This window comes from Electrophorus electricus, chromosome 2 (assembly GCF_013358815.1).
Source record: "Electrophorus electricus isolate fEleEle1 chromosome 2, fEleEle1.pri, whole genome shotgun sequence".
NCBI classification, from domain to species: domain Eukaryota; kingdom Metazoa; phylum Chordata; class Actinopteri; order Gymnotiformes; family Gymnotidae; genus Electrophorus; species Electrophorus electricus.
In genome coordinates, this window is record NC_049536.1 from 3,204,526 (window position 1) to 3,228,093 (window position 23,568).

The following is a 23,568-nucleotide window of genomic DNA, read 5'->3' on the forward strand; positions in this document are numbered from 1 at the left end:
TTTCACAGCCTGTCTGCAGAATCACATTAAATGTTGTCATGGTAGCAGACTAGGAATGCAGCGACCAGCTCTGACCTGCAGGGGACAGTGTTCTTATCGTGGTCTGGGTTTGTGATCTGGGATCTGGTGAGCTGAGGTGGGTGGGGCCATGGAGGCTACGTAAAGTGCTCAGGGCACCTTCTGCTGCCTCGTTGCGCCATCATCACTTGGTGCACGTTCTAAGTAAAGGCCTCTGGTTTTATTTTTGGACTGCTATGGAGTCCACACCTTCCATTTGGAGGAAGGGAGTATAGTGGATCTTAACATGAGTTGCTTGTTCTGACACTCCAGGCTTGGCGAAGCAGGCAGCAGTCGGTTGCCCCCCAAGCAGCAGAAACAGGTAAAATGAACCCAACTCAATTTCAGTTTCTTTTTTTTTTTTGCTGTCTAGATGAGTGCCTGTGAGTGTGTTGAAGACCCTGCTGTGAAGTGATCCTGTACTCTTGGAACTGGTGTTGTGAGTGTTGTGGCCAGCACCTCTAGTTACTGTATTCAACTATATTGCACCAGGCTGCTTTGACATGTCTTTGGAAGGTAGTGATATTTTTGGAGGTTCCAGCTTTAATCCACAATGCATAAAAATAGAACTCAGGATTATTGGATATATGTGAAGCAGAGATGAGCTGTCATTACTGGCATTCTTATAAGTGACTAATAGTTCCTGCTATAAATGTAGTGTTTGGAAATTATGCGCATTGTGTTTGTCTTTGATTAAGTTTGTTTATATTTGAAGGGGACTCTGTCTGAAGTAAGCCATCTGTCATCTGTTAAAATAATCTCCCGGTAAGTTGATTTTGTGTGCGCGTCCGTGTGTGTGTGTGTGTGTGTGTGTGTGTGTGTGTGTGTGTGTGTGTGTGTGTGTGTGTGTGTGTGTGTGTGTTTGTGTACGCGTGCCTTTCTATTTTTGAACAGTATCTTTTGTGTATTAAGTAGATAAGGCCTGTTTTGCTGGGGTGTGTGTGATGTAAATGGTTTTGCATATAGGTGTATGCAAACATGCCATTATGGTGCAGGGCCTAATTCTACTGCCTGGCTATACTTAAGGTTGCCTCTTTCGAGCATGTGTTGGAGATACTTCAAAAATTCCTAACTGCCCAGAGCCTTAAATGGATGACCCCTTCTCATGTGTCATATATCAGGCAACAGGTTCATTTTCTGGAGGAAAACCCAGAAGCTTCCATTCTTCCACAGTTAAACAATTTCCAGTTTTCCATTAAGAAAAGAATAAAGTATAGCCTATTTACATACACTTAATTACTAAATAAGTCAGGTTTGTTTTACAATATCAATTATCTCCAAACCACATAACTGATGTAGAGTGGATTTGTGTGAACAGTTCTGAAAATTATTAATTGCAATACATTTATTCTTAATATAATGTGAAAAGTCTCAGGTTCAAACTAACCTGTGTGGTGATCTGTATCTGCTCCACACTACCACTAGGGTGAAAGTGGGGCCCCAAGCTGCCTGACTAGGAGCAGGTGACTAAAGTCTCGCTTTTGCTTTCAGCCTAAAATTAGGCCGAGTTATTCGGCAGTAGAATGGCCAGGATGCTGGCACCTCGGGGCAGAGAGAGAGCCGCGAGCCATGAACTGTGCCGGACTCGTTTCGTTTAACCCAACTACTATTACACAAGACAGCTGCTGCTCATAATCACCATCAATGCCACGAGGTTGACTTGAGGTTGAAATGAATTCCAAACCTAGCTCCGAGACCTCAATATGCATTGGCAAGAAAAACTCGGCAAGGAAATAACAATAAGGGGTTTAATAATTAAAAATATTTTCCAGTTTATTTAACAAAAAACAAAGAATACAATATAAAAGGGTTTTGATCTTAAATCTCTAGCACACACACACACACTTGTGTCTGTCAGTGTGTGTGTGTGTGTGTGTGTGTGTGTGTGCGCACAGGTACATGTGTATAAAAATGTTGCTCTGTTCTCTACCTTATGTAAACTGCTAGCTCAAATTTTGAACATCTGAAACAACCAGACTGTTAACAGACATATTTTCAGTGTAAAATATAAGATCACATGAACCATTAAATACACTGTTAGCAAATGCTAGTGAAAAGTCAGCTTGCAGGAAATCACAAGATTCTGCTTTTGTACACACTTTTTTATTTTTAAAAAACACAGTCATATATAATTCTTACTCCAAAAAGTTTACTTTTGCTCCTGAAATGGAATAAGAATGCTTTTGGAAATATGCTGGCTATGCACTCCAAACCTTGGTTCCTTTGGTGTTTGTTGCAACTACAAAATATTACAATGATCTTTTCATTTTTAGCCTCATATTTACATCACTGTAACAATGGCCTTGCAACAATACTTTCAGCTTTGATTAACATTACATATGGTGCATAATGAAGACAAGATTAAACAAATAATACAAGACAAACCAATCAATCATCAAAGACTCTTTAGAATATGATGTAGTGGTCTGAAAAAAAAAGTCCAAGGACAAGCAAGAACAAGTAAGAAAACGTGAAGTAAACAGCATGTGGTAAATGACATACAAATACAATTACATAAGTGATGAATAGTATAAAATTATGAAGGTTTTGGCCCCTCCTTAACCAACATGTTGCTTTTCATCTGTTGATAGACATTGTTTGCATGTGGCATTTATGCATGCAATTGTGATATGTGGAATAAAGAAAACATTCTTGCAAGTTATCCAAATAACCAGACCACAGTAGCATGCAACAGACCCTACAGGTCGCTCTGGCACAGATCCCCTAAAAAAGAACAAAAAGTAAGTATTAAGGGAATTTAGTTGACAGAGAAACAAAAGGTTTCTAATGAAGCATTTCACTCTAGTAAAATCACATGTATGTTTTTTCTGGATTATTATTTATATGTGTGTGGACAGCCACACACATATACAAACAGACACACATACACAAGATACAGTCTCTGAGAAACATCTGAGAAAAGGAGATTTATAATATCCATATAATATAAAAGTTTAAGGAAGAATATTATAAGTTATTCTAATATATACATTGGTCATTTCAGACTTGGATGGTGCATTACGAAACATCTTTAAGTAGCATTGTGTTTATATGATGACTGTTCTATATGTCTTGGTTTTAGGGGGCCAACATTTTCATGGCTGTAAATATAGAGAGTGTTGCCCAAGTAGGCCTGCTGTCCCATCACTACCCACCACCTCTGTTTCCTAAACCTGGAAAGGAAAATGTTCGGCTCCGGAAAATCCTTAAGAGAACTGCCAAGAAAAAAGCTGCCTCCCAAGCCTCCCAGACAGCTGTCTCCTTCCGTTCAAGCCTCTCCCCAGTAAACGAAGCCAGTCCTGACCTGGAGCACAGTGACCACTCAACTCCACCCAAAACACCAGAGTCACTCGTTTACGGAAGTATACTGCACCCACGTTTCAACGTCAGGCCGCTGTATCACCATTCACCATCCCCTTACCCTCACCAGCGAGGCATGACCTATGGCCAGCCATCAAGGGTCTCCCCACAGCCCTGTGTTACCCCAGGCTCCACTGCACCACACCACATGGCGGTATTATTCCCATACCCAACTTCCCCTCGTCCTGCGGGCGGATCACCAGTTCCTTCCTATGCAGCAACATCTGTTACAGTTACATCTGTAATCACCACAACTCAGATAATCAGACCCACTGCCACGAAATCAGGGGCAGGGCAGGCTTCTGTGGTAGTTAAGCACACAAATAATGTGCTAGCTACAAAAATGGATGCCAATTCAAGTCTTACACCCATTGTACTTTCCTCTAAAAGAGCAAGCCCTCAGCCAACTATTTTTGATAGCATCAAACCCTCAAAACCCATTTTTGATGTTCCGCAAATTACAAATTACACTTGTAGTACTGCAAACATATATTTTGCATCATCTCCGACAATGCCAAGGAGTAGAACACCTCTTTCTGAGCTGATGCGAGGACCGACACCAACATTTGAGGTCAGGAGGATTGTGACACCAACATCAGAACTAAAGAGAGATAAAACACCAACCAGAGAAATCATAAAGAGCACAACACCTACATTTGAAGTCAAAAGAGGTGTGACTCCTACCTCTGAGATCAAAAGGGGTGTGACTCCTACTTCTGAACTGAAAAGGGGTGCTACACCTACCTCTGAAATCAAAGGGGAGGAAACCTACACACCCGAAATAAAAAAGGGCACAACACCAATCTCAGAAGCAACAAGAGGGACATTGCCAGGTTTTGAACTGAAGAGCGCTACTACTGAAACATCTGAGATAAAAAGGGATTTCTTAGTTTTGACTGAGACAAAGAGAGGCAGAACGCCGACGAGAGGGAGGACATCAACGTCGGAGGCTTCAACATCAAAAACTCTCTCAGGACGACCAAAAACACCTTCATATCACGTGTCACCTGTTAGGATACCCATCATAGAAATTTCAAGAGCCAACCCACTTTTATTTGCTGTCTCCCCTGTGCATATGGAGGGCAGAAGATCCAAAACACCAACCTCAGGTTTAGTTGGATCAAATGATGAAATTCCAAAAGAAACTGAGAAACTGAAGGAAAATAATCTTCCAGAAGCCATACAAAATGGTGAGGTTCACATCAAATCATCTGAAATTTCAGAAGCTACAATGCCTGAATACAGAGAACCTGAGTTACTTACACCACACACCCCTGTATGTGAAAGTCCTAAGCCAATAACTCCTACATCTGGGTATCAAAGACCCAAAACACCAAACCATGACGTTACTAAACCTGAAGTATCTTTGCCAGGGTATCAAAGACCAAAAGTACCTCCATTTGCTGGTCAAAGACCTAGAACACCAACATCAAAATCCAAATGGTCATATTATGGACTAACACCTGCTGAGTATGTTGCTCATGGTGGAATACAAGCTCACACTCCTGCTTTTGGCATATCTAGATCCACATCAGCAGTGTCTGTGGAATCTAAGCCTCTAGACCAAGAAGCACAAGGTGCTACACAAAATACTCAGAGTGAAGCAACAGAAAAGCCTACTTCCACAGAGGTAGATGGGCATGAGAAAAAGCCAACAGCAAGGCCAAGAGCCCCGGCTGGTGAAATAACTGCTTCTATCGAAAATGGAATGCCCGTAGTTGTACCTACTTTTGAGGTCTCAAAGTTGACAACACCAATTGCTGAGCCAAAGCTAAAACTTGCACAAGAGGCATCTAGGGAGCCTACATCAGATGTAAAGGAAAAAAAGAAAAAGGTTGCTGGAGTTCCCGAAGTTAAAATTCCAACCATTGTTGTCTCTAAAGCTGACACTCCACCATCAAAATCGCCAAAGACAGAGATCACAATTCCTGAGACAAAACGAACCAGTCAAACTCCTACATACAGCCCTCTTAAAACAAAGACACCACCTCCTGACTCCGTGATAGAAACTACTAAATCAGAAACATCTGTGAAAGCACCTGACCAAAAGGCAGAACGACCTACACTCTCAAAAGAAACTACAATTAGTACAAAAATAAACAAGGTGTCAAATAAGCCATCAGAGCCTCAGATGTCTTTACTGGAGAGGATTAAACAGCAAAAGTCTTCATCGGTCTCTCCAGCAAAGGCTTCTGAAATAGCTGCCACTGCAAAGACAGAGGACAAACCTCTGGTTAAGCCACAGGATGACCAGGTGGACAAAGAGAAAACTGGAAAGGAAGATTCAGCAGGGGCAAAAGTGAGCAACCTACAGGAGACCGAGTCCGCAGTGGAAAAGCAAGACGCCTCCCTCCCAGCTGCCAAACCTCTCCTGAAGGTCATTCCGAAGCCGAAAGGCATGAAGTCAAAACTCAGTGGCTGGTCTCGCCTCAAGAAACACATGGTGGTGGAGGTAGAGGAGCCCAAGTTTCCTGAGGCTGAGCCAGAGATGATGAAAGATGCCCCTAATGGCACCCCTCATGAAAAAAGCATCGAGAAAAGCCCAAGCAAAGAAACCAATGAGATTAGTGATTTTTTTCAAAGCGAGGAGAGTAAAGACACCCCCAGGGCTGCAAAAATGTGGGATGCTATCCTCTTCCAAATGTTCTCTACCAAAGAGAGTATCATGCAACAGCTCGAAGCCAACAAAACTGAGGAGGAAAAGACAGAAGACGCTAAACTGAATAAACCAAAAGAAATTCCAACTTTTGCCCATCGCCTTCCTGTTCTACTTTACAGCCCTCGATTTGATGCCAGAAGACTGAAAGAGGCAGCTTCACGACCAGTGACGAAGATCGCAGCAGTATTTGAGATGGGTCTCATAGGCCGCAAGAGTAAAGACGAGGAGCCAAAAGACTTTAACAGAACAGCTAAAGGTTTCACTGTTAAAACATCCAGTGGAGATTAGATATAGCAATAATTAAATGGCCAAGGATGTTGTATTTTTTCAATAATAGTGTACAGTTTTATTTATTGCAATTCAGTTATATCAAAATTAAAAATAAAATGCAAAATAATAAAAATATGTTCTTTGCATGAAAGACACTGAATTATTAGTGCAATATTGTTTGACTTCACTGCCAGTCTCTCTGACATTCAAGGCATGGACATTTAACTTAGTTATCCCTCAGTGATTAAAGAAAGCACTGATTACAGATTGAAAGCTTCTTTTATTAATCATATTATCTTCTTTTATTAATCATACTGTACTTTGCCAAGTGTCAGAAAAATATTTGCTTGCATAGCACTTTTAATAAGGAATGTAATGCTTATGCCTGCTGTAATTTACTCTAGAAAACTGAAGGTCTTGGAATAGAGGAACAAGCAAAATATAATTGCACTATCTAGTTTAATACTCCGCTTAATACTTAATATTCAACATGGTGCTTATGAAAAGAAGGTCATATTATCAAACATGGCCTTTTTCTTTCTTTCTCCTGTTATTATCATTTCTGCTTTTGAAGATGATGCCAGAAAAGGGTAGTAAAGCACAAAGCGCTGAATGTGCGTTGAGCGAAGGAACAGGTTCTGCAGAGAAGTAAGTGGGTGGATAGTTGGACGGAGTGCCTGTGAAATAGGCAAGACTTGGAATTCCGAGGAAAAATGTGGAGGAAAGAGATAGAAAGGCATAGAAAGTTCTAACAGCTTCTGAATCTGAGAATACTGGCAATGTGTTGCATGAGTTGTCCTGCTGACCAGAGCCTGTCACCATAGAGCTTCAGGCTGGTGGTGTTAAGAAGCAGTATGCACTGACTGCACTTACATGTGGCAAAAACCCCACACGGTTGTGTCTGATTGGATGAATAGTTTGGGAGAATAAATAATGCAGTGGGGGACTGACTGTCAAGTGTTATTCATAGTAAATTATTCAATTAAGGTGCAGGCTACAGTTAAAGTCAAACAGTAATTATTTATGCCATACTTTTTATGCATGACGTTTTCTTGCATGTGTGTCTTCAAAAGTCAGACAAGCCTCATGTTTTCCCTGTGGACAGTATGCTTTGGATCTTATGGTGCACTGTACTAGATTCAATTTTGTTTTATATATATTTTTTAATAAAAAGATTTGACTTGGAGTTGGGTCATTTTTCAACATAAGTATAGTGTAGTATAACATTTATTTCGTATATCAGAATATTTTAAAAGTTGTTCAAGATCGTTTGTAGAAAATCTACAAATTTGTGGAAAATATAATAATTATTTTTAGATTTTTAAATTATTTTTTTGCAGAGATTTCGAGAAGAAAATGCGTATTGGGGACAATCAGATAAATCCATCCTCATAGCTTAGGGCAGATATTTAGCTGTTCAGCTCTAACTGGATGTCAGGAAGCCCAGAGATGCCCAGCCTGCCAGGCCGGAATGTCTTTATTTAAGGACGTTGCCAGGGGTTGGAATCCTTTCAGCACACCATAGAATTCAATCCTGCCATAGCTTAGGTATTTTAGCAGAGCTTTGTCTAAAATTGCTCAAGCCAATATAATACTATGTCATAACAAGCAGGCCTTCCATAAGCACTGCTCAGTGACCTATAGGGCAAGCTGACCTTATGTCAGGATCAAGACTGACAAAGTCATTTGCATTGTTACAGTACAGTGATATTTCCCAACAGCTGTTAAAGACCTTTGGGTTAGGGATAACTGACATCATAGACAGTCCTACCTGATTTTCCATTTGAATAGTCACTGTAATGGTCATCGTCAATGGAAATCTTCTCATATTTGCCATGGCCAGTCACAACAAACTTGTACCGTTTGCTGGAAGATGTACCCTAAAAAATAAAATAAATTGTTAGGCAGGTGACATTCATGGACCACAAAACAAGGACCAAAACGAAGCAGGTGGGAGAGAGAGAAACAAAGGACTCTTCTATTCTTCCGTTGATGCTGTTACTACTGGCTGCAGTAATTCACATAAATAATCACCTTCCCTGCTGGGCTGGTACAGCCGGCGGCAGATGCCTCTCCGATGATCTCCCACATGTTCTTCTTTTGAAGAACGTCTCCTGCCTTAACATCCTGAGAATGAGTAAGAAGAACAGCCTCCCTAAGTTATCGGCTACGGGAGCCAAAGCTCCAGTTAATGATCAGTTCCACACCAGGGGGCGGTGTAAACACCGACACCTGCTTTGACAAGCCTTGATAAACAGGTCTACCTATAATACATGGACTGCTTGACTCATATGACATTCGTAAATACTTTAGTACATTTAGATATTTGCAAAAAAAAAAAAAAAAAAAAAAAAAAAAGATGGAAGTAAGAGAAAGATTAAAGTTTCATCTATTTTACCTTGGGAGGAAAAGATAGGGAGGCAGATGAAAGAAGTATAGAATAGAAACTGGAAGTACACAGAAAAGACAAAAAAGCTTTGTTTTTTCTTGCAGAGGCAAGTCAATGCCACAGATTGTCACAGATGTGTTTTAAATGGTCTCTGTGATAAACACAATCTTCAATGTACATGTTGCTCACAAGCAAATGATACACTACTGAGAAATGGCACAGACGATGGGCACTGGAGTAAACTGGACCAGAAGACGATTCACACTCACGGAGGGTTTGGCAGGCATGTTTCTGTTGGCACCTTCTGGACTCCCTTTCACCCACTGAGTGATCAGGTCAGCCACGCCCACCTTTAGACCATCAGTTTCCTAAACACACACACACACACACACACACACACACACACACACACACACACACACACACATATATATACTCTGAGGGATTACTGCAGGAGAACAACTACAAAACAAAGTATCAAATCTCAGACTGTATGTTTCCTTGTGCCCCAGAACTGAATGTGTTTAGTCTTCAGCATCAAGTACTGTCAACTATAACTGGAAATGTAGTTTTTCTATTCCAATTATGATACATATGGCCTATTTATGCAACATTTTTGGCTGTTTTTTTTAACAAAAAATATTCAAAAATTCTTTTGTAGTGCCTTTGCTTGTTCTTGTCATTTTTGCATGGTCACACAAATGTTAAGAAACAATTTTTAAGAAGCACACTTTTTTATCTCTAACTGTGACACGTTAAAAGATTGGGTAAGAGAATCGCAACTGTAAAAAACAAATGCATGTTCGAGTGTGATGCCATTATATGAGTTACATTAAAAATCCAGGCCAACGGTTCTTAGCCTCTCATTCCTACTGGACAAGAGGCACTGCTGCTGGAGGAAACTGTCACTATTCTCCAGAGTAATGACAGAAGTGTGATTCTATCCTCCCTATAACTCTTCCTCTTCCTCTTCTGCTTTTTACTTTATCACTGTTTACACTCCGTATTTAGTAGCATCCCGAATGTGTGGTGCGGATGCTCTCAGACCTTTGTTGGGGTGCATCTGGCTGCGTTCAGCGTCCACGCCTCTCCTGCCTCAAACAGGTTCTTTTTGGCGGACACAAGTTCAGGGACGCTGGGCACGTCCGCCGTCCCTGACTTCGTAGCCTTTGGTTCTTTTGAGGAGCTCTGTAGAATACAACGCAAAACCAATAAAATGATATGGACGGTTCTTTAGGAGGTATTATGGCTGGAGGTCTACCTTTTGAATTAAGCCGCACCACCACCCTGACAGAAATTCATGGAATATCTTTGGGTTGTTTGTCTTCAAGTGGCATGCTATGGCAGATGCTGAAGACAAAGCCTCTCACCTGGCAGACAAATGCAGACTAAACATTTGTGAAGGATTTAGGTAGGTCTTAAAAAGTGCAAGGTGCTGATTTGAGAGGATCTACGGGGGTGTGATGACCGAGCTCTTGTGCAGCCACCACTAAATCAATCCCTACTAATCTAAGATTAGATCTCTTCAGGACTTTGTCAATACTTGGCAACCCACAGTCAGTGCGCGAACCATTAGAGAATGAGGACTCACCTCCACAGCATGAGTGTACTGCTCCAGTTTGTCATCAATCTTTGAAAGGAGTACAGGTGGCTGAGTCTTCTTGAAACTGTTGCTGTTTCCAAAACAAAAGCATACATGTGAAGACACACAGACAAGGCCAGATATAAAGTGCCAGACCTGGCCTGTTTTAGCTGTCGTTTCCTCATCAAAATGTCCACGTAGATGAGCTAAGCCAAGTGATTTCTGTTGACTGAAGTGTGAATTAGGTCACTCCTTGACAACAAAATATCTAGTGTGTGTGTGTGTGTGTGTGTGTGTGTGTGTGTGTGTGTGTGTGTGTGTGTGTGCCTGCATGTGTGTGTGTGTGTGTGTGTGTGCGTGCGCGCGTGTGTGCGTTCACATATGCATCCATGTGTTTCAAGATCTTGAACCATGATCTATTTATGTTGTGCAAGACTACATTGAGTTTGAACAATCCCGACACTTGGCAACAAAAAAAGTGAACATTTAAGTCTGGTTGGAAACTCTGACCTTATTTATAGGCAAGTCACTTCATATGTGTAAGATATTAAATCAGTGAGTATAGGGGAGGCATGTGTTAGTGATTAGTGATATGGGGGTGATTAACTAGCTTCTTTGCCGATGACGCAATACTTTCCTATGACAAATGCAGCCTATAAACCTTAACTCAGAGCTGTTTTAAAGAGAAGCCGAGACAGTTATAGTAAGTGATGTCATTGCTCCAGCTGATAGATTGTGTTCTGTAAAAAGTGTTTATTATTACAGGCACCTTTTGCTGGTATAGTAATTCCACCTATCACAGTCTGACAAACAGATAACACCGCTCACATCAGCCGCACGTACCGACCTGTTGCTCATTTTGATGTCATCAGTGAAACACTTCACAGGCCAGTAGCTTATCATCACTTAGAGCCTACCACCCCTCCGAGGCTTCTTTTGGGTGACATTTTCAAAGCACCCAAGCGCTTAATCACCCTGTGCCGCAAACCTTTACGTGTTTGAGAGCTGTGCATGCACGGGCCGAAACGTCACTGCATCAGACTGCGTGGAGCCTGGTCTGGGGGAACCGCAATAGTTCACACACCACCAGGGAAAAGGCCCGTGCACTCCACATCTGGACCACGTTAGCTGGCTCATAAGTCACGACTGACAAAGGTGAAAAGTAACAGCATATTGAGGTGACCTGAGGCACCTCTGTCCATGTTGACTTTAAGACACCAACCATTTAGCTGGAGTTCCTTTAGTTTAGGCCTAAACAGTGGTGCTATTTATAGTCACGTTCAGACTGACTTTAGGTACCAGGAGCCATCATCAGCATGCCAACATGCAGGCAGGCTGACGGGCAGGTGACTGACAAGATTAAATAAACTCACCTTTTCTTTAAGGAGCGATTCAAGGACTCTGTTCGCTCTGTGATCTAAAAAAAAAAAAAAGAGTAAACCATGAAACATGAAATGAAAATACTTAAAATGCAGCATTCTGAGGACAGTCATTACCCAGAGCTGAGGTTGGGACTGTTCCATTGCCATATCAAATTCTACGGTTGTGGTTTCTTGTAATAGGAAGTAATTGAAATCACACAGAAGACACTCGGTAGCTGTCCTACATGTGAAGCTCCCTACCTTGGCTTGCATAAAGAAGGTATTAGCTCTCTTTAATCTATTCATGAACTTTTCCAGTGCTAATCCCACATAATGGCATCTTCTCAATGACTAAAAGAACATGTCAGCTGTGAGCAAGTGAGAAGTTTGGCTCATAAGTGTATGAATAATGTGGACAAGTGGAAAAACGATCCGGACCCCAGACAGTTGTGTCCCTTCCTCTGTGCATCAAAGCAGGCAAGTACGGCGCATGCTGAGTGGCTCTGATTTCAACCCCACAAAAGGACCCCTTGTGTGGCCGTCGAGCAGGCTGGCTTTTTGGTCCCCGACTCACCGAGCATGTATTTTCAGCTGTCAGTCTCTCCTCATGCTCTGTCTGAAATTACACATGCAAGCAGAAGGTAGCTCAGGACTACAGATACAGCCTTGGAAACACCGGCAAACCAAGAGAGGTGCCAAACGAGCACAGCGCCAGCATGCATATTCCTCATACAGCTGAGGAGAATCTGGATTTAAAACCGAATAAGGCAGTTCAGTTTGAAAAATCCTTTAGAGAGAACGCAGTTATCAGGGTACATTTGAAATTGTTGCGTCGGTGATATCCATATGATGCAGTAGGACACTGATAATTAAACCCACAACCAAACACATCAAGTCTGATGTTAAATAAGATTAGCTGTTAGCAGGTAAAGGAATGTTTTGTTTGCTGGTAAAACAAACAAACAAAAAAAAAATCACATACTTTGAAGTGAACTATGACTTAATCTGGTGACATCATTAAAGGGAGAACAGAAAAAAAAAAGCACACTGAAAACAGAGTAAATAACTGTGGACATCAATTCAAATGTGCATAAAAGAGTTTCTCATGCCATAGTTACCACAGTTACTTGTCCTTCATGTTGTGTACATACATGCATGTGTATCCACTAATATGTGAAAAACGGAGCAAACACTCAGGGAAAAATATTTTTAAAAAGCACACATCACTCCTCTGGAGCACACACATGCAACTTACAAGTTTACATCGAACATATCATCTGGAAAAACAACCCAGATAAATAATTGTTTTGAAACATGATTAAATGACAAACGTTTCCAGCTTACAATTAAATCAGAACAGCAAATGTAATTTCAATAATGACATTCCTAATACCAGTTACTGATAATGTTATGGAGGACTTCTGCAGTTGAATAGAATAAAAGGCAGCATTGTTTACCTTGAAAGTGGAGCTTTTTGGACTGAGAGGGTTAAAAGTTTCGTCCCCGTCCGGACTGGACGTGGACAGGGTCTTCAGTCTCCTTTCAGCAGCTTCCATCCTTCTCCTCTCGATGTCTTCTTTCATCTGCCTCCGTTCCTCCTGTCGTTCATCAAACACAGGTTATTATCAGCCACCACACAGTAAACTCTACGAGGGTTTGATTGATCTGACAGGGAGCAGCGCGTTAGGCGTCAGGAACGTAAATAGCGGAGGGGCTGTGTTCACGTGGACGCGGCGTGTGCATTCTTTGTGTTTGTTTTTCTGGTGCTGCACCTCCTCCTTAGCCATCCTGTGCTGCTCCTCCTCCTCCCTCTTGCGTTCCTCTTCCTCACGGAACCTCCGCCGCTCCTCCCTTCTCCTCTTGAGCTCCTCCAGCTCCACCTCTGCCTCCACCTGCCGCTGACGGAGCTGCTCCAGCTCCTGGCTCTCCCTCTCCTGGTGAATACGACGGATCTTTTCCAGGCGCTGTTCTGTCTCCAGACCAGCCTCCGCCTGCTCCCTTGGCTCTGGGGCCTGACCCACAATCCTGCTGGAAGGAAGAGCGAGGAAGAGGAGATGCAGAGGAAGAGGAGTTTGCTGGTAAGAATTCATGCCTGACTGAGACACACTTTCTATATATATTATAACTACTTAATGGACAGGAATGGCTTCCATCTTTAAAGCTTCTCAAGGGGTTCTTGATAGGTTTGTGTGGTTCCTCATCATTTAGGCATGAATTTGATGGCTTAAGATTATCTGGTGCCTTTTCTGGTCCGTTGAACCAGAGCAACATAGCAATGATGGCAGTAAACAGTTAAACAGTTTAAACAGTTCTGCTGTTTGACATAACAGATAGCTTAACAGCATTAAAGTGTGGTGCAAAAGAGAGGTTCGAATCCATGCCACGTATTCTCATCTTGTGCTGAATTAGACATGTTGCAGTTATGACATAAATGGTCCAACTTCCTTGCGTTTCAAAAGCCTTTTAATAATGGATAAAACGCCCGTGCGAAAATTCTAACACCGGAAAGGGGTTCCCCCCCAAAGTCAAGTGAAAGCGTCCCATGAAATCAGAAAATGGACTGGAGTTTCTTTTATGTACTGTGCAGACAGAGTAGAATGTCATTCCAGATAATAACACATTTTCAGTAGCTTACAATTTACCTTGTTGTCACTCTGGTTTTGAACAGCTGTGATGTCACTTCCTCACCAGCGGGTCCCTTGTTGTAGGCACCAGGCACTCTGTCTTGCTGCAGGACAACTTTAGATGTATATGAGACCCTAATGTCCTTCCTCTTTTCCTTCACCTGCAAATGATAGGCATTTCACTGTTAGATGCACAAATCTAAAACTCTATGCTTTAGGAAACTAAAAATGTTCAGCTTTTACCTTGTCGTCAGTATTTGGTGCAGGTTCCTCTTCGCGTGTCTTGTTGACCCTCGTCACCTCTGCCTTCCATTCCTCTGCCTCTCTGTCCCTAAGGCCGCTTGTCCTCTTCCCAAACTCCATCCTTTTCTCACTGCTCTTCCTCCCCTGCCAGTGGTCCTCCACGTCCTCGACTGTGTGCGATTCCTTATGTTGCCAATTTGGTGCGGTGGAGGTGATCTTCTCCCCTCTTCTGTCTGCTCCATTCACGGCCCTTTCCGCCTGCACGTCCGCCTCTCTGGGACTGTCCTGACACGCGCGTACGCCCTTGTCTGGGGCTCGGTGGGTCCAGTCACTGAAGCCTTCATCTTCGTCCAGCAGGCCAGTGTTGCCGGGTTTCAGGTCTCTCTTGTAGCTGCACACGCATGAACCAAAGCCTTGCTTCACTTATGCGCATTGGTTTCAGATGTGTTGCACAATGTGAATTTTTCTGATTTTGGCCAATTGTTAGATGGAGTGAAAGAAAAGAGGTGAGAGTATTATTTTGCAGGTGTTAGACAGAAATCTCAAATTTCACAGAGCATACTCGTGCTCTGTCATCCAGAGCCAGCAATGCGCAAATTATGTCAACAACATTCATGGTGCCACAGACCGCTGTGCCTTGACCAAAATGTACGTGGCATGACCACATCTTGCAATTATTAGACTGTGATGAGAAGATTGAGAATGAGAGGCAGAGTGACAATGAGAATGAGGGGCCAAAGACATTGTAGAATCACATCAAAAGGTAACGCACTGGAGAGCCAATAAAAATTGGTAATGGAAAGCAGAAGCAGTTCTCCGTGGGTTGTGGGTGGACTGGAGGGGTGTGTGTGTGTGTGTGTGTGTGTGTGTGTGTGTGTGTGAGTGTGAGTGTGTGTGTGTGTGTGTGTGTGTGTGTGTGTGAGTGTGTGTGTGTGAGTGTGTGTGTATGTGTGTGTGTATGTGTGTGTGTGTGTGTGTGTGTGTGTGTGTGTGTGTGTGTGTGTGTGTGTGTGTGTGTGTGTACTGTTTTACAGCCAGAACGAGAGGACGGTCAGGACTGCTGTCCAATACAATCATTTCAGGAGAAATGTGGGCAAGTTAACATCCAGTGAAACATGACAAGAACCCTTCAGAGAAAACAGCATGTGGAGGCCATACACCTGCGGCTATACAAACACACGGGGATGAAACTACGTGCTAAAGTCCTGCACTTCATCTATTTACACCAGCGTTCAGCGTAAAACGTGATCCGAAGAAGCAGATGTTTGAGGCGTGTTTGAGGTTTTGGGGAGGTTTTTTTTGGTAGTGTTGTTCTTGTTCTTTTGCCACAGGCAACCAGATCCTGATACTACACTGACAGTGAAGAAGGCAACACCTGATATGATAGAAACAGCAGAGACCACCATCAGAGCAGCTCCAAATACAGCTCATGTTGTACAGCACAGAGATCCCACACTGGCAAACGAAGACCACGCTCATGATTCCTGCAATGATCAAAGCCTACAAGCCTTCAGAGCTACGGACTGAAAAGAGTCACATGCATGAGAAATCTTAGGTTCAAAGTGAAAGCATCTGACGATGATTGGCATGTGGCGACCCAGTGTTCCAGCCAAGCACCATCAAAGGTTAAATAGATTTGATACACAGCCTTGTAAATGCTAATAAGCTATTCGAAAGAGGAATGAATAGACATATACTATTTAAGTCAAGAAGGCTTTAAGTCCTTTTTTGTGCTTCACTTCTGGTGCTTCTCACAGAAGCACACCCCAGAATGAGGTCAGGCCTCAACAAGACGTCATTATTGAAAAGGGGGATATCGACACATGGTATTTTTAACGGGGAAAACCACATCCTCTGACCAAATTATTAAAACAGTCCTGAAATGAAAATGTACTTCATCATCCCAGGAGTTTCTGCTTGAACGGAATGCAGAGCACGTTCTAGGGCAGAGTTAATCTTATTTCCATCCAAAAATAATAAAAACAAAGTAATGCAATGCCAGGACATGAGACATAATTTGGCTAATCTGAATGTTGATTAATTACTAATGAAATAAAATATGCCAATATACAAGATTAAAGTTGCTTAAATCTTTGCCCTGGATGCAGAGGTAGGATGACCCACCAAGCGATTCTTGTGAGCTCAGAAATGACTAAAATGCTCGTAACATACTTATGCTTAAAAACATAATTACAGAGTGCTTTTAAACAACTTGTCCTCCACTCTAAACAGTTGACTCACTGGTCTGTGAAAGATCCATCTCTCTCCACAAGAGGTGTGGACCAGACAGTCTATGATTACGCTTCTCTGTCATAGAGCAGGGGAAGCTGTTTTTAAGGCCTAATTCTTTACTGCTTAGGTAATAATACAGCTGTGCCTTCACAGATAATAGAAGGAGAGTGGGAGTGAGAGGGAGTATAGCTTGCCACAAACACAACAAATCCAACTCTCCACGTTCACGTATCACAGCAAGGCCGTCGGGAACCTTACAGGCACTCCTCACTCGGTCCTGCGCCGTCCTGAGGGGACCCGGCAGATCCGGTGAAGCTGTGTTCCTTCCGGAGTACCTCTCGGGCTCGTCGCCTGCGTTCTCTCTCGATCTCCTCCGCGTCTTCGACGCTGCGCTGAGCTGTCACTCTGCAGGGGAGGCCAAAGAACAGACACTCAGTGTTGCACTTGATGACAACCTTTCTGTTCTCATGCGGCCAGAAGGAGAGACAACTCTCAAACCCACAGAAGTGCTTCTCCCTGTGATTCACTTGTCCACGGCGTCTCTACAGCAATCTGTAAACAACTGTTCGTTAAGCCCGCAGGACAAGACAGAGAGCCAAGAGAACATCTGTCTCAAGGTCCAACAGCCACGACAGAGATGATATCCCATACATATGCATGCTAGAGACAGTGATGCATCTCTGTATTTATTTAAGTAGTAAACACACACACATACACACACACAGTCACACATATCCACACTCAGCACCTCATGCCTGGGCATGTGCAAGCATGTGTGTGTACATTCATTGTGGTTGTATTGGAGAGAAGTATGTTTACACTAATCCAAAAAGCCTTGTGTATCTCACCATAATGTGTTGATTCTTTGAGCAGCTCTCCACATTTTGAGGCAGAAGCGACATTTGCTACATTTAAAAGTCGCCAGTCACTTGCCAAACACTCCCTAACCGAGGGCTGTCCCGATCAGCTTCGCATCATTACTGAGAGGCTTGCCGATCGATTCCATCTGGGGGCCTGAGTGTCATATTACAGTAAACATTAATCTGGCTTCTGGATCAATAAAGGGCACACCCAGGTCACTAATGGTCCCTAACACACACCAGACCTGCGCTTGCCACTACAGTTTGCTTCAGTGGCTTTATGGTTTGCCCTAAGAACAAAAATTTTGTCATAATCACAGGTGGGGAAATTTACTAGTTTGCAGTTAAGGGATATGCAACCCTGCCCACTATCGTTCTTTCTTTTACACTCCCTCGAATATGAGCCTTGTCCTCGGGCATTCTGACAGGAAGGGAACGTAACAGGGGAAGTGAGGGCCATGGGTGAAAGGTCATGGGCCAGCTGGAGCAGTGCGTCAGCACTCCCAGCTCCTCCAACTGTTTCCTACTTCCAACTGCTGACCCTTTCTCTTCCACTCTTCGTTGGTATATATATATAAATAATTTTTTGCAGTCACATTCATAAGTTGCAACTGAGAAAAGGCTGTCCAGATTTAGGTCAGTGCCTCAGCACTTCGTTCCAAGCCTGAAAGAGCACCCTGCCATTTAAAGGAAATCAGATTTAAAGCTTGACTTACTTAGCAAAGGCTTGGAGTGAGATCAACTGTTTCGACTAACGAGTTTGTGGACTCATTACTTAATTCCACCGTACTGATCTAAGAGGTTTATTTCATTCCTGGCACTCACCAAATCTGACGTCAATGACAGGGATGAGGTCATCCATTTGGCTGTGATCTGTCTAACAGCCACGGTCTCACAAATCGTTCTTTTCTTTCATTCATGCCTGAACACAGTCTCTCTCAATTTCAATAAACCGAAGCCATCTTTTGTCCTCACGGGCATTAACAGTACAGATCACACACTCTGCCTTTACCGTCACAAAACAGACTACTAACTTAATTTTTGTCACATAGTTTTAATACCTGGTGGCGTAGACAAAGAATCTGTCTTGTGTTCTACATGTATCACCTTTCCCAACACTGGTGACTATGCTTCTGGAAGGGGGAGTTGAGCATTCACTGTAGGATTTTTGGATTATTATGGATTTTTGGATTATTGTGGATTATGGATTTTAGATGTTATGCTTTGCTAATTCAGTGCCGAGCAAGCACGAGTACATAATGGGAGATAGTTAGTCTGTAGCTGCAAAGCCAGACTGGTCAGTCTTACGTGAGTCAGCCAGATAAAGTGGACTGCTGAAAGCATACTGTGTGAAAATTGTCATCACAAAACAAAGATTTTGTACCTTTATGTGTGCAATACCATTACAAACTGTCCTGCATGACAGCTAGAACTAGAATAATGGGCAAATGATTCATTGCTTATGTGGTCTGAGTGCTAAAAGTGTGGAATGATGTTTTTAGTGTAGTTAGTGTCCTACACTAATTAATGTTCAATACAGTCACAAAGCCACAGAGTACCACAAAGCTATACTGTAGTAGCAGTAAATGTGCCTGAATGTACTTCACACTACTGTGCCAGTCAGAGCAGCAATGCTCAAGTCCAGAAAGGTACCATGTCCAAAAATACGAAAGATCTGTCTGCTAAACAGGAGAGAAGAGGTACAGAACCTTTCTAAAACTCACATTGCAGTACCATAACCACCGGCATTTAAGAACTGTGTAGGCCACTTTTCTTTGATTTATGGTTTAACAGAATGTGAAAGACAAACCCAGTGAAAGTATAGTACAGTAACATTTCTGAAGGTCGTAAATTCAGATTTCATATTTGTCCATCGGGAATAAAAAAGTCAATTACTATTCTCCTTCAGCACACCTGAATTGCCATATGTTGCTTAGTAGTAGGGCTTGACTTCCATAAATAAATAAAACAAGGGGTGATCAGAAAGAAAATCTGAATCAAACCCAAGATTAAATCACATAATTAATAACTTGGTGAAAAATTTCTATTCAAGCAGCATTGAGATGTGACAACATCAGTAGGCCTACTTCAGAAACAAGTAACAAAAAGCAATATTTTAACCAAATTTAAAAAGTTCTCCCGTCTTCTAGAAGCCCAGGTGGATTGCCTTGCTGCTGTAGGTTTTTTTCCTCTTTCTTCCAGGGTACACACCGTGCATTGAAAATGTCTTAATGCGCTCTTTTGTCTTTGGCCTTTGATTTTGGGACAAAACAGAAAGAAAAAGAGAGAATATCCCCTTTCTGAAAGCTGACCACAGTATTCTTACTTTTTCTCTGTTCGTACGTGCAGAGCCGTCTGAGGTTTTGAGCACGAAGCATTTACGCAGTGATGTCATTGCAGTGAGTCACATTCGCAGAGTAAAACTCAATGTCTCCCCGCTGAGTGTGTACAGAGGAGACTCAACAAAGTCATACAAGTCACTCAGTGTATCCACAGAAGCTTGCGGAGTTCAGAACACTGTTTTAAGCATACAGAACCTCCCTCTGCAATAAGTCAGGATAATTATTGCATCTACAAGATTGTAATTCAACCAGTGGAAAAAAAGAGTTATGACAAACTATGCCTCTGCACACAGATAAATGGCCACTCGCCAAAGACAGTTGTATCTGTCTTTATTTACTCATTATCCACTAACAATGAATGACTCCAACTGCTTTGATGTTAATGCAGATAGCTAAGGTCATAGAAGTAAATAGTGAGGGCTCTGTTGTCTGGACATCAGAAGACACCAGTCACCATATTATGTCTCAGTGTGCAGATCAGAACAGGGAACAAACTGCGCAGCCTATTTCTCTTGTGTGCAGTCCTGAACCTCCGCGGTGGGCTGGGAGTAGGGTTCCCACCAGCGCCTTGTACCGAGCCAATTTAGCATTTCAGTATTTGCATATTTAGAACACTCTGCTGTGTTCTTTTTAGTTACATTTCAGGATATGAAAACATGAACCGGAGTGCAGAGATTTGGGAAAGATGGTTCAAATCATGCATAGGTAAATAAAGCCCTGGCTAGAAGAGTTCCAAAGCATTGACCTTTCCCAGCTCCTGGTGCTCTGCAACGTTCAGAAAAACACTATGCCATGGGGATGGCAGAGAGTTTATTGGCCTTTTCACTCAGATGGCTAAGTCCACCCACCCACCCCCACATTCCTGCTGGTCTTATCAGAGTATCGTAAACAGAAGAGAGGGCAGCGCAAGACCCAGGGATCAGGCAGGTCATGGCTCTATGCACAAAGAGAGATTTTATTTCACTAGCCTCCGAGCAGTAGGAGATGCTCCAGACAGAGGTTTCGGTCTGTGCATTAATACGGAAGTTTGTCTGCCCGTTAAAAAATTGAAGTGCAAAACTGGTCTCAGACCAGTTTCTGTGGACATATTAGATGTTCATTGATTACAACAGCTCTCACCTGCATGCTTCATATCTGAGATCATGCTATGATCTAAGCTAAGGCAGACAGAGGGGCCTGATACAGGCTGATTCAGTCCAGACCACTGTGATATATCATATGCCCCCTCAGGCAAATGCCCTAGCTGCTCATGATTTGATGGTCCTTCAGTTTACAGACATGTTTTATCTGTCTTTCAACCCCAGTTTCACTCTGTTTGTTCCTTATCTGCTTTATTTTACGATTCACTTCCTAGGTTCCACAGCTGTGGTGGTAATAAACATGACAGAGTCCACAAATTTTAAAACTGTTCAGAAGAGCTTTACTAATGGTTGCAACTGCTTTCCTTTAAGTGAGAGGAATTCCCTCCTATGAGTGTCCCAGAGGCCAAAACAATCCATCTCTCTTACAGTCAGTAGTACCAGCTGATAAGCTTGCATGACCAGACGTTCCTGCATGTTATCAAACTAGTATCCTCATCTCACTTATATCTAGTGCCTTCCATTTGCAAAGCATGAGACTGACATTCTGTAAGATACATAGGAGATGATACAGTTAAGCATTTAGCGAATGTGCCGGATAATGGCCTCTTGTGCCAATGTCACAGACAACCGGCTTCGCACTGTTCAGTTGTGAATTGCCGCCTTTCCTGTTTTCCTGTTTACATTCTTAGGAGGGGAAAGTGAAGGGTTCTCAAAAGGCTTGTTGTTCGCAAGCACATACAGATCACCATTAGTGACATTTCCAGTGCATGTCTGTGCAACTTCTACAGAAGTAAAACAAGGTCATCTGAGTGCAAAGCCACCTTGTCAACTGTGAGAAAGAACGGTTTCTGAAGCTCTGAATTGCCCTGAACGATGGATCTGTCCTGTACAACGTAACTTGTGTGTAGATGTCCAAGTGCATTCGACAAAGCACATCGGATCCACCTGAAGTCCTGTCTCTGCGGATGCTATTACAAGGTTTCCTGTTATTAGTTATATTAATATAGTAGTCATACAGTCAAGTTATGATTCACCTAAATCCATGTTGTTTACAGTACATCCTTTGACTTGTGCCATTCTCTTCTAGGAAAGAGAACTTATTGCATGTGACTAAAACAGTGTGGAGTCCTAACATCCTGTAGTTGATTTCCTCCTGTAGTTTACCACACCTGATCCATTCAATTATTGTGTTTACAAGTCTGATTAGCTGAGATGAATACATAAGATTTATAACATTTAGTTTGCTATTTAATGAAGAATCTAAAAATGTGTGGGTCTGGTTGTACTCCTGTTCAAATAAATTAATTTTAGAGTCAGCTTAAAGCAAACCCTGGAGTCAATTTTGCTAAGTGTCTGCACCCCAGAGGTGGAGCATGGGGTAAGCTCTCTCAACTTTTAATCAAGAAGCCTTTGCACCCCCCCAAAAAAAACCAAAAAAAACAAAAACAAACAAACAAAAAAAACATTGCAGCATCTCCTGATGAATCAATATTCTCTCTCAACAACCACAGATGGACAGACCTGAAGACCTGATACTCACAAATGAGCATCCAGCAAAGAGCAACGTCTCTTGAGACGAATGCAAAAGTCAAGAACAAGGGTATTTTGTAAGACAAGGCAAACAAACTATTGTGGAAGGTATAACTGATTCTTTTGATGAGTGTCAGTTAACCATTTCTTACCACAAAAGATACTATGGTATCCCCATAAAACAAGTACTATATGAAATATGAGTAGGTTTGAAATAATTAGTTGCTATAGGCATATTGCAACAAACAGCTCATGATCCCCAGGTCAAGACAATGCTTTAATTATTAACCTTTACCCTGCCTCCAGAACAGAGACTAATGAAGAGAGAGAATAACATAAGAGTTTTAGAGACACAGCTATCTGCTGACATGAACCCTCACTGTACGCTTAAACTACATGGACTCAAAGACTCAAAGACTCACCTTAGGAGATTCTGCAAGCCTTGCTTGCTGGAGTTTCGTCTCAGGATTGCACTTGACATGTCTCTTGATTCCCACTGTATGACAGTGCCGTCACTTCGCTGGACTCGCACGGCTGAAACAGTAGCTCTTTGTGTTTGGCAGTGTTTCTGGTTCCTTTGTGTCTTTCGCAGGTTTGCCTCTTTTCCTACGAGCAGCGAGGTGCTTCTGTTCAGGTCCTCTTCTCCACACCGCCTGGTGAAAATATTGAGCACGACCTGCACGGCTCTCACTCTTCTCGCGCAGACAGGATTTAGGCACGGCCCCTTCTCCTTTCCTCTCTCTCTCCCTGCATGTGGTTCTCATTGAGGGAGCTCAGACCGTAGTTCAACATCTTTTTCCCCTCCCTTTCTCAGCTCTGTGAGGTCATGTGGCTGGCCCTGGGGGGAAATGTAAGATGATACCCTCCACCCTGTGCCACTCCTCCACCCTGAGCCCCCTCGGAGGAACTCAATCTCACTTCGTCTTTCTCTCCCTCTCGTGTTACAGAGGCAGGGGACCAACAGGCACTACTGAAAA

General features: G+C 42.6%; 2 protein-coding genes across 4 annotated transcripts; one reads left to right on the plus strand and one right to left on the minus strand.

Moving 5' to 3' along the window:
- Positions 1–207: 207 nt before the first annotated feature.
- prr33 (proline rich 33) lies at positions 208–7,532 on the plus strand. Its single transcript, XM_027015167.2, has 3 exons — positions 208–379; positions 773–822; positions 3,140–7,532. Exon 3 carries the CDS (start codon positions 3,155–3,157, stop codon positions 6,362–6,364), a length of 3,210 nt encoding a protein of 1,069 aa, XP_026870968.2. The 5' UTR covers positions 208–379; positions 773–822; positions 3,140–3,154; the 3' UTR covers positions 6,365–7,532.
- On the minus strand, positions 1,792–23,084 carry lsp1a (lymphocyte specific protein 1 a). Of its 3 annotated transcripts, none has more exons than XM_027015169.2 (14): positions 23,014–23,084; positions 17,036–17,182; positions 14,546–14,936; positions 14,321–14,463; positions 13,451–13,703; positions 13,136–13,276; positions 12,253–12,294; positions 11,691–11,734; positions 10,327–10,408; positions 9,783–9,923; positions 9,005–9,103; positions 8,381–8,473; positions 8,118–8,226; positions 1,792–2,781 (listed from the first exon to the last, which is right to left on the minus strand). In XM_027015169.2, the coding sequence occupies exons 1-14, from the start codon at positions 23,070–23,072 to the stop codon at positions 2,756–2,758; spliced, it is 1,770 nt and encodes a 589-aa protein (XP_026870970.2). In that variant the 5' UTR covers positions 23,073–23,084; the 3' UTR covers positions 1,792–2,755. The 3 variants fall into 3 exon arrangements, with proteins under 3 accessions (XP_026870970.2, XP_026870969.2, XP_026870971.2); XM_027015168.2 differs by having other exon boundaries at positions 13,451–13,706; XM_027015170.2 differs by lacking the exons at positions 1,792–2,781; positions 8,118–8,226 and adding an exon at positions 8,745–8,793 and having other exon boundaries at positions 13,451–13,706.
- Between the last annotated feature and the right edge of the window lie 484 nt (positions 23,085–23,568).